Source organism: Octopus bimaculoides, chromosome 11 (genome assembly GCF_046866305.1).
Source record: "Octopus bimaculoides isolate indiv1 chromosome 11, ASM4686630v1, whole genome shotgun sequence".
Lineage (NCBI taxonomy): Eukaryota > Metazoa > Mollusca > Cephalopoda > Octopoda > Octopodidae > Octopus > Octopus bimaculoides.
Window position 1 is genome coordinate 62,627,753 of NC_142938.1, and position 11,756 is coordinate 62,639,508.

The window sequence follows — 11,756 nt, forward strand, 5'->3', positions numbered from 1 at the left end:
ATGCTCCAGCATAGCTGCAGAAAATGATATATTTCTAGGATGAAAGAAAATATATTGCTAGGGGAGATAACTGTTCATTTATTTTGCAGTAAAGGGGAGGCAAATCTGTAATTTTTATTATTTGTTTTTTCGTGTGTATTTCCTACTTTATTCTGACTTCTATTTTACATTAAATGGGTTAAGTCCTTTATTTTTAATATGGGTTCATATTCCATTCTGGTTTATATTTTTGGATAAATGAGGCTTCTTTACTCAGTCTTACTCAGAAGGCAAGTTGATAAAATGGGAAAATTACAAATTGTAGTCATAATGATTCTACACATTCATCAGTGTGTTGACTGAGGTACATTTGGCAATGTTGGGGTGGAAATTTGTTGTCTGTGGACCATACATATCTTTCCGATCGAATATAGTTTCGATGGCAGCATGAGCATCGGATTACGTAAATGAGGTTTTGGGAGGAGCAAGTGAAGTTAGATTTGATTTTGAATATTTGTCCTTATCTGAAATAGAATTCTGATCCTTCTAACAGATTGGGACATGTTCCGTAATTAGGGCAGCCACACTTTATGACTCAAAAGTACCTTGGATCATAGGGTGATATGCTGTACTAGGGCGACATGACGTGATTGAGGAGACCTATTGAGTCAAGTACATCAAAATCAAATGGAAATTGTAGTTGTGATCCCCATGCTGGTGGCACGTAAAAAGCACCCACTTCATTCTCGGAGTGGTTGGTGTTAGGAAGGGCATCCAGTTGTAGAAACACTGCCAGATCAGACTGGAGCCTGTTGCAGCCTCCTGGCTTCCCGGACCCCAGTCGAACCGCCCAACCCATGCCAGCATGGAAAACAGATGTTAAACGATGATGATGATGATGACATATATATATATATGTATTCGCACTAGCTCTCACTCTCTCTTTCACTCTCTCTCTCTTTCTCTGACTATGTACATATACTCTTTTTTTTTTACTCTTTTACTTTTTTCAGTCATTTGACTGCGGCCATGCTGGAGCACCGCCTTTAGTCGAGCAAATCGACCCCAGGACTTATTCTTTGGAAGCCTAGTACTTATTCTATCAGCTGTGTGGTAAGTAGCTTGCTTACCAACCACATGGTTCCAGGTTCACTCCCACTGCGTGGCACCTTGGGCAAGTGTCTTCTACTATAGCCTCAGGCCAACCAAAGCCTTGTGAGTGGATTTGGTAGATGGAAACTGAAAGAAGCCTGTCATATATATGTATATATGTGCATGTGTGTGTTTGTGTGTCTGTGTTTGTGCTCCCAACATCGCTTGACAACCGATGCTGGTGTGTTTACGTCCCCGTAACTTAGCGGTTCGGCAAAAGAGACCGATAGAATAAGTACTAGGCTTCCAAAGAATAAGTCCTAGGGTCGATTTGCTCGACTAAAGGCGGTGCTCCAGCATGGCCACAGTCAAATGACTGAAACAAGTAAAAGAGTAAAAAAAAAAGAGTATATGTACATAGTTAAAGAGAGAGAGTGAAAGAGAGAGAGAGTGAAAGAGAGAGAGAGTGAAAGAGAGAGAGAGTGAAAGAGAGAGAGAGAGAAAGAGAGAGAGAGTGTGAAAGAGAGAGTGTGAAAGAGAGAGAGAGTCAAAGAGAGAGAGAGTGAAAGAGAGGGAGAGTGAAAGAGAGAGAGAGTGAAAGAGAGAGAGAGTGAAAGAGAGAGAGTGAAAGAGAGAGAGAGTGAAAGAGAGAGAGAGTGAGAGCTAGTGCGAATGTGATTATGATTTTTCATTCTATTAACTTCATCTTTAGTATTTGCATCTACCTTTCAGTTGATATGATCCCTGACTATCATGAAAGTGTCTTTATTTATAGATGAACCCATAGCAGTGGAGAGGACTTGAATCTCACACATCTCCGTGAAAATGAATATAAGTCATAATGATGGTGGTATTGATGATGCTGATAATGAAAACAAGGACAGAGTTGATGATGATTATGTTATGGTATTGATGATTGTGATGATGGTGGTGGCAGTGGTTGTCATTATGATGATAATGGTAATGATGGTGATAAAATGACAAACTGATGCTTGTTATCAGAATGATGCTGATGAATAATATGTTGTTGGTGATGATGAAATAATGAAGTAGAGTGTGATGGTGACAAGGATGGTGAAGGCATTAATGTTGATAACCAAAATTACATAGCCTTACCTCCAAATTGAACATGTTCAATAAGGTGAGGACATTATCACAAAGAACCAAGATCCTGTTGAGGGCAGAAGCTGCTTTCAGTTGTGCAATTGGTTTTTTCTAAAACAGGCAAAATGTATGACTTGAATTAGTAAAAGCATATATTACTGGAGAAAATGATGAGAGAGAGAGGGGGGAGGTGCTGAGAGAGAAATGTCAGAGGAGAAAAAAGTGTGTAGGAGAGGACGAGAAAGAGAAAATGGTAAGCAACAGAGAGAAATGGAAGAGGAAGAATTAAATGATAGGGTACGGTTTGGGTGCCACAGGCAATCTGGCAACGGCTGACTGGACATTCGACCTGCTTTGGCAACATTATTTTTTGGCACTGGAGTAAGTGCACACATGCACAGAAATATACACACAGATAGAAAGAGGAAGAGTAAGAGAGAGAAGGGGGAGAGACATTGCAATTCATTAATTGAACAAGATTGATATAAACACTTTTCCTCTCCTCAGGCCCATGAGAAATATACTCACATGTAAACAGAGAGAAAGAGAGGGGGAGAGAGAGTGAGTGAGAGAGAATGTGAGAAACATTAAAATATCTGATATCAAATAAGTCATCACTGAATCAGCAACACTAAATAAGCAACATCACAACTGTTTAGCCCAGGGATCGACGAACAGGGGTAAATTAGCCCAAGTGGGGTAAAAATGAAATTCTTGGGGGTAATAAGGACTCATTAGACAAAATTTCATTAAAAAATGTGTTCCTTGCTATGACAGAAATTTTTCTTTTGGCATGAAAAGGCAGTAAAAAAGTTGCTGTCTTTTGCAACAACCTACCTTTGGGAATCAAGGATTTTCCGTTCTAATGAACATAAAATCAATTGGACACCGAAGAGTAATTAATTGGACCCTGAAGACTTATCCAAATTGCTCTGGCATCAAAATGCCCCAATGTTGATGTAATCATAACAAAAATGAAACATTTCTCCAAAACCTGAAGTGAAAATCTTTCTTGCGAAAAATCCTTTCGTTTCATAATGAGAACAGTAATTTATTTTATCACATTTGTTTCGTACTTTTTATATTTATAATTGTATTGTATGATAGATTCAATAAACCTTTTGAATTCAAAGAATCTATGATTTTCTTCCTTTCAAATCAAGGGGGGCAACATTGGCATAAATAAATATATTTTGGTGTAATTGGTTAAAAAAGTTCCCCAACCCCTAGTTTAACCCAAGAAATCTAATATTCCTCAGAAATATACAGTGTGTAGGAGAGAGTGATGGTGATAGCGAAGAGAGAGAGAGAGAGAGAAAGAGAGACAGTGAATGTTAGAGTATAGGGCAGAGGAAGAGGATTTATGCGTAAGTGTGTGAAACAGAAGAGTGTGAGGGTACATACCACTCCAAGGTACTTATGCTGTTGTTTCTCACTCGAGAAAAGCACTTTGCCACTTGATGATGCAGTAGATTCTTGGAGGATGTAATGAATGATGAAGCTGCAAAACAGAAGAACAATCAGCAATCAAACACTGTTTAGTAAATATCAATACACACACACACACACATTCTCTCTCTCTCACTCTCTTTCTCTGGAGAATTAGCTTGGAAGATGTTAGTCACACTGGAAGACCTTCAAATTTAGATGAAGATGTTTTGAAGGCAAAAACCGAAGAAAACACAAATATCACGACTAGAGAACTTGCAGAGGAGTTGGAAGTTTCTAAAAGTACAGCTCATGAATACCTAGTGAAGCTAGGATACATTTCTCATTATAATGTATGGGTCTCTCACAAACACTCAGAAAAGAATGGCTTGGGCTGGTATTCCATTTGTGATATGCTTTTGAAACGGAATAAAAGCATGCCTTTTTAGAAACAGTTTGTGACTGGAGATGAAAAATGTGTATGAAACAGTACATAAAAAGATCTTGGAGTTTGTGTAAGGATCCCCTAAAACAGCAACCAACGACGAATATCCATGTAAAAAAACGGCTATCCTTCGTGTTTGGTGGGATCATAAAGGCATTATTTATTATGAGCTTCTCCCACAAAACCAAACCATTAATTCTGATGTGTACTGTTGTCAGCTGGCTAATTTGAACCAAAAGATCTAAGAATTGAGGCCGTAGATTGCCAATAAGAAAGGGGTAGTCTTTCAACAAGACATTGCCTGACCACGTGCCTTTGGGTACCTGAACAAATTACAAGTTACATATATTCTCCTGATATTGTGCCATCCGACTACCACTTGTTTTTGTCTCTACGGAACTCATTGCAAGGAAAAACATTTAACAATTTAGACGGAGTCAAAATGCATCCAGATAACTTTTTTTCTTCAAAACCAGTAAAATTTTATGCTGGTGGGATATTTAAATTGCCTGATAGATGGGCAAGGGTCATTAATAATAATGGAAATTATTTCATTGAATAAAATTTATTGATAGGTCAATTATTTACATCCATTTTGAATATTAAATAGTGCTCAGAACTTTCTGGACAACCTAATATCTATCTATCTATCTATCTATCTATCTATCTACCTATCTACCTGTATTCCTATCATTATCATTTAATACCTGTTTTCCATGCTGGCATGGGTTGGATGGTGTGACAGGATCTGATGAGCAGCAAAAGTGCTTTGAGCTCCAGTATCAGCACTGGTATAGTTTCTATGGTGAATATCCTTCCTAATACCAACCACTCTACAGTGTGTACAGAGTGCTTTTTTCAGGACAGCTGCACTTGCAAGGTTACTGAGTAACTTGCAAGACAAGAAAAGAAATGGGAAAAATTCACCTCGACTAAGTAGCAAAGGGTATATTTGAGAAAGGAAGAGGTGACTTTATATTAGGTACTGAGGGGCTAAAGTATGCTAGATGGACAAGTACTGGTGTCTTGCTATAGAGCTACCCCACATTATATAATATATAATAAGGACGGTTGGAAGAAGCTGAAAAGAAGATAAAAATGGTGATGAGGTGTCAGAATGAACTCTTGAGGTACAAGAAGGTGTAAAGACCTACTTCGGTCATGAATGATCATGGGATAAACCTAGAAATTCCCCTCTGAGGCACAAGTCTGAGCAAGAGTATTTATAGAAGTCGTCCATGCATACAAGCCACCCCTCTCCACATCACTGATGTTATCCAAGGAAAAGGTAAAGGCCAATACAGCTTGGCATCAGTGACATCACAACTCATTTGTACAGCTGAGTGAACTGGAGCAATGTGGAATAAAAGAATAAAAGGTCTTGCTCAAGAACACAACACACAGACCAACCCAGGAATTGAACACACTACTTCATGATTGTGAGCCCAATGCTCTAACCACTAAGCCAAGGTAAATATAAGAGAAAAGACAAACAGTGGAGCAGGGTAAAGGGGTAATTTCATAAGGGAATGAGAGGAGAGTAACAGATGGTTAGAGAGAGAGAGAGAGAGAGAGAGATGTAGAAGTGAAAGCATTAGCATAGCTAGAGTGTGTGTCACCCGGGGAACCCTTCTGTTTACCGCCCCTGGACCCAACAAACAATACATTGCCTACAGTAGACCCAAATGTGCCACCCCTTTAAAAGTGCTACTTGCAGTGGACCACCTGGGCACCATCCACCCCTAGTTATGCTAGTGAGTGAAAGTCATGAGTGATGAACAAGGTTGGAGGTGTGGTTGATGGGAAATATTAGTACAGAGTAAGGTGAGAAAGATAAAAGTTGTTCAGGAAGGAGGAAAGATCAGAAAGTAAGGGGGTGATGAACAAGGCATAAGAGTGAGGTAAGAGGGAGATGTCCAGTGACAGAGATTGCAGTCAGAGGTAGATAAGGGTGGCTATAGTGAGTGTAAGGGGATGATGTACAAGGTGTAAAAGTGGGGTAGAGGGAGCAGCTCCAGAGATTATTTCTAGTGCAGTTTCTAGGACATTGTTATTGAGTATAAAATGCTTCTATCCTCTGTCAAGTCACACAGATGTATATAAATAAAGTGGACAATGCAATGAATAAAACAATCACAGTGACAAGATGTAGTAATACTTACCAATCACTTGTACCAATATACAAATTTTTTCCACAGACTTCAATGCATTCAATCTAAATAATAAATGAATAGATTAGAATATAGTAGTTTGCGTAAAGCGTTGTGTGATATTACATTAGTTAAGGAAGAAAATTACTTGTTAGATTTCAAAGCATTGTGAAATGAAATACTAAATTGAACTACAAAAATAAAGACAGAACAGTTGAAGCTAACTTCATTTAGTATTTCTTCAATATTTCTTTTGTTGGGGCCTCTTGATCAGGAAATGGCTCTGATATGTGGTAACAACAACAATAGCATTATTCCATCTCCTATTGATTCTGTGTATATTCTAACTAAGATACATTGAAGAAATGTGAGTTCAAAGTTCAACTACTGTTCTGTCTTCATTTTAGAATTTCATTTCACATTGTTTCGGCCTTAACAAGTTGATATTTGAAAAAATATATATACATAAATTATATTGTAACAGCAGTAACTGGTCATACCCAGGTTAATATAAAGTACAGAAAATATTCAAAGTCTTCTCACCTTTTTTTAAAAGATGTACCCTTATACAAAATTTCAGCTAACTAGATGCAAAACTATGGCAAAACTAGAAATATACACATATATCACTGTACTGACCAAGCTATCAAAATGTGATTATACACAGCTGGTCACAGTGTACTTCCTTGTTGTAGGATTCAAATAGTGCCTTGAAGAATTTTAGTATATAGTATATTTAATGTATACAAGTTCAGGCATGTCTGTGTGCTAATAAGTTTGCTTCCCAGCCACATGGTCAGTCATACCACATGGCACCTTGGGTAAGTGTTTTCTACTATAACCTCAAGCTGATCAAGCCTTGTGAGTGGATTTGGTTGACAAAAATGGAAAGAAACTGTGAGTATCTATGTGTGTGTGTGTCTCTCTCTCTGTCTTGACATTGCATGATGTTTGTAAATGATTGTCACTGTCAAACAAGCAGTGTCATTCATGTTTGTTCATAGTGAAATATTAACTTGTTTGGAAGTAGGTGAGAGTTGGCGACAGAAAAGGTATTGAGCTGTCAAAAATATGACTCAAGTAAACTCCATCTGACCCATGAAAATAGGGAAAAGTAGACATTAAATGATGATGATATATATAAATACAGCAATGCTTTGATATATGAGTTAATATGTTCCTGGAGACCGCTCTTAAAGCAGGGCAATAATTTCGCATAGTAGTAATGTCATAAATCATAATTCATTCCCAGAAAAATATTTTACCTATAGAATTTATAAAACTTGTAAATAAATGGCAATAAAACAACAGTAGAATGTAAACAATATTTTATGTAAAAAAGAATGTCAAGATCATTTATAATAAAAAATATTATTATAATCGTTTTCTGAATCACTTTCACTCACACTAGACTTGAGCACACCATGACTTGTAGAAGTGATTGCCAATTCACAAGCACTCATAGACAGACTTGTAGATTTCTTTTTAAAAAACAAGTCTAGAGTTGTTTGCTCCAAAGCAGTTTTTCGCTTTCTATAAATTTCTCAGTTAAATGTAGAAGCATTTGTTATGATAGTAGAAACTTTTGCACTTTGTTCAAAGTTTGGATCTTGTGCTTGAAAAATTTCAGCTCGCCATACAAAAATGAACTGGAAAATAAAACTCATAAACCCAGGGTTTCGTAAAAAGGGTCCTTGTAAAGTGAGGTATTACTGTATATGTTTGATTTGTTTGTTTTTTTTGTTCAGTTACAATAAAAACAATTTTACATTAATATGATGGGTTACTCTTTACTAGGGTTTCGGTTAGCATACTATAGGAGTCACAGGGCACTGCTCCATGTGGTCCCACAGTTTCCATCTAGCGAGGAATATTAGAGTCTCATCCATTGTCTTGTATTCAAGATCCTCTGCATGACATCCAGTTAGTTAAAAGCCACGAATCTGATCTGTTAGGTCTTGCTGAAAACTAAGGATCTATTTTAAAACGGGGCCACATTTTTCATTAATGTTTTACGTAGTGTTTTTGGTACGGAAAGACTTTCAAACTTCGTATACTTATCTATTTTGTGTTATAGAACAGAAAAATATTTTTGTATTCAAATTTATTTCATGTAAAAAATTGTCTTATTTCGATAATTTCAACCAATCACTGACAAGTATTTAGTTGTTTATATTTACTCCTTTGGCTGATTAAGCGATGTAAAGCGTATTTAATCTCCATACCTTCGTTTTATTTGCTTTAACCCTAACCCTAGGGTTAGGGTTAGGGTTAATTGTTTCAGAATCGTTTGTTTATGTAGTTGGCACTTAATGTATATCGGCTGAATGGACGTCAGTGATTGGTTGAAATTACAGAAATACGACAACTTTCACATGGAATAACTTATGGATTTCTTTTTTTTTTAAGAAGACTAAGAGAAAAAGATGTTTTATATGACACATTCTACCAGTGTTCCAAGTTTCAAAGTGTTTCGTTAATGAAAAATGTGGCCCCCGTTTTAAAAAAGATCCAAAACTAATTCCATGTCCTGCTGCTGACGCACTGATTTATTGTCATTGGGGTTTATTCCTCTAGTCTGTCTCTTACCCTTCGACCTGTTTGGCCTGATAAGACCTGCCTGAAGATTTCTCTTCCTCCAGCATAGCTCTCCAGATCAATGGAGCACACAGGCACTTCACTGCAACGAGGTACTTGTTGAATTGGTCGTTGACTACACAGTAGTTCTTCCATCTTTGACAGGTTTTATTTTTCATCCCGCAGGGTGTCCAACAATCACCCTCCTCACCAAGCAAGCTTGATGGGGTTGCCAGTTTAGTCGCTGATGACCTGACTATGTGACAGGTTGTATTAGGGCATCCTGAGGGACAACTTACATAGATACTCTTTACTTTTGTAGAGAACAAATTTATTATTTTTAAACGAAAATACTGAATATCATTGACAGGGACATCATAGTTTTGGCCAACTAAGCCATCATGGGATTACAATCCAATGATGGCTTAATTGGTTGAAACTTCAAAGTCACTGCCAATAATATTCTGGCTTAATATATATACTTTTACTTCTTTCAGTCATTTGACTGCAGCCATGCTGGAGCACCGTCTTTAGCTGAACATATTGACCCCAGGACTTATTTTTTGTAAGCCTAGAACTTATTCTATTGTCTCTTTTGCCGGACCGCTAAGTTACGGGGACGTAAACCCACCAATATTGGTTGTCAAACGATGGTGGTGGAACAAACAAAGACACACACACGTATATATATATATATATATATATACGATGGGTTTCTTTCAGTTTCTGTCTACCAAATCCACTTACAAGGCTCTGGTTGGCCCAAGGCTATAGTAGAAGACACTTGCCCAAGGTACCACGCAGTGGGACTGAACCAGGAATCATCTGGTTGGGAAGCAAACTTATTATCACACAGCCACGCCTGCACCTATGTATATGTATATATATATATATATATATATATATATATATATATATATATACACACACACACATCTATCCCTAAGAGGACAAAACGCAAAGTTTATGTGTGAGATGTGAGGTGAGAACATAAAGAGCATTTTTTCCAATGTGCTAGTGACTGCCAATTTGGTTTCAAATTTTGCCAGAAGATCAGCAAATTTAGGGGTAAGTAATCAGTTGGTTACATCTACCTCAGTACTTGATTGGTACTTTATTTTATCGACCCCAAAATGATGAAAGGAAAAGTTGACCTCAGCAGGATCTGAAATCAGAATGTAAAGAGTTGGAAGAAATGCCACTAAACATTTTGTACAAAGTGCTATTCTGCCAGCATAGCTATCACAATACTCACTATTTGCATGATAGCAATACCATTAAGCCCATTTGGAATGGAAACTGAATTCCCTTAAAACATATCTTAAAAAAAAAGTGGGATACATTGGATAATGCAAACATGGATACACAAAAGGGCTGAACAGGGGATAAATAACGTCATATCTACAAACAATGGACTAAAAATCACAAGGAAGAAGCAGAGGTCTGTGAGGAGGAGGGTCACCTATATTGCTGATTGACCTGCTAAAAATTGCAAACAGATATTTCTCAAATCACACTGTACAGGATATACAGGATAATGTAATATTGTTTGCATAACAAAAATAATAAAACGAAATGGTTAAACTGGAACACCTTTTATCATAGGTTTTCTCGATCGAGGCTGACCTGAGGTAAAACAATCATTTGAACAACAATGAGGCAATGGTGGGTGGGGTGCCTCGGCGTTATCAATTAGTACTAAACTATCTCAAATTATAAACGCACTGTTTTTAAAAGCGAACATATTACATAATGTATACAAGAGGACATTATTTCTTACGAAGAAAAAAGTGACAGGATGGTCACAGCAGGGGCGTCTTTTACAATATTTTTGCCCGATCAGTGTCGATTTGGGGGATAAACAAGAACGTCACCACCATCACCCTGGAGGTATTGTTTAACTTTCTGAAATTGTACTTTCATTTTATGGAGACAAAAGTACGAAGATAAGCTGATCACGTGTTTAAGAAGCATTGCGAACTGACCTATCTCTCTCACTCACTCTCTCTCTCTCTCTCACTCTCTCTCTCTCTCTTTTTTCACTTTCTCTCTCGTTTCCCTCCGTCTACAGCTTTACTTTATCCATAATCCCCTCCGCCAGCTGATTCCTATGAGAGGAAGGCGGAGGAGATGGGGAAGGCCATATCTGGTGGTTATCTCATCACAATTTGACACCGTAATGTGGTAAAGCGATTATTGATTGACGCACTACACTGGATGACCAAATATTCGTTTGTGTGTGTTCATATATATATATATATATATATATATATATATATATATATATATATATATATATATATATGTATATATATATATGTGTGTGTATATATATATATATATATATATATGTATGTATGTATGTATATGTATGTATATAAAATTGTCCCTAATATTATTATATATATATATATATATATATATATATATATATATATATGAGAGAACAGTATACGCGAAGGCAGGTATGTAAAGACAAATAAAAGGAGTAGTATGTGAAAACATACATACATGTTATTAAGTGTGTGGGTGTGTTTATACACCCCCACACAAGTATTTCATCGAAGACAGAGGTAGATAGGTAAGGAATACATGTTAGAATGTGTATATCAACATTGGATGAGAGCGAGGAGTATATGAAAGGAAAATTGGAGATGGCAGTAAACATAATGAATATATTAAGCATATATACCTGTGTCTTGGCTCTGTCTGACATCAATTTGATCCGCTCCAAAGCGGAAACTAGCTCGAAAGCTTTCACAGACATGTTAATGTTATTGTACGTATTTAATAAACAATCATATCAGATATGATACCAGGGTTCGAAATTAAGGATTCAACTACGTTGTTGCAGTTTATTTTACTCTGTTATCGCTTATTTATTTATCCAACTCGGTATTAGTAAAAAGACAGAGAAACTGAACACAAAAGACTTAATTGTATTCATCAGTCGCCATTATATTGGGTTACGCCACTGACAC

The 11,756-nt window shown here is 37.0% G+C and overlaps 1 protein-coding gene across 2 annotated transcripts in view; it reads right to left on the reverse strand.

Moving 5' to 3' along the window:
• LOC106883360 (transforming growth factor-beta receptor-associated protein 1) overlaps nt 1-11,756 on the reverse strand; it is an 83,077-nt gene extending 71,321 nt beyond the window's left edge. The window contains exons 1-4 of one of the 2 annotated variants that reach the window (XM_052971885.2): nt 11,468-11,756; nt 6,211-6,263; nt 3,580-3,676; nt 2,188-2,286 (exon numbers count right to left, since the gene is read on the reverse strand). In XM_052971885.2, the coding sequence (XP_052827845.1) occupies nt 2,188-2,286; nt 3,580-3,676; nt 6,211-6,263; nt 11,468-11,542 (324 nt within the window). In that variant the 5' untranslated portion in view covers nt 11,543-11,756. Of the gene's footprint in view, nt 1-2,187; nt 2,287-3,579; nt 3,677-6,210; nt 6,264-10,555; nt 10,780-11,467 lie in introns of those variants that run through there. The other variant, XM_089360211.1, reaches the window with a different exon arrangement.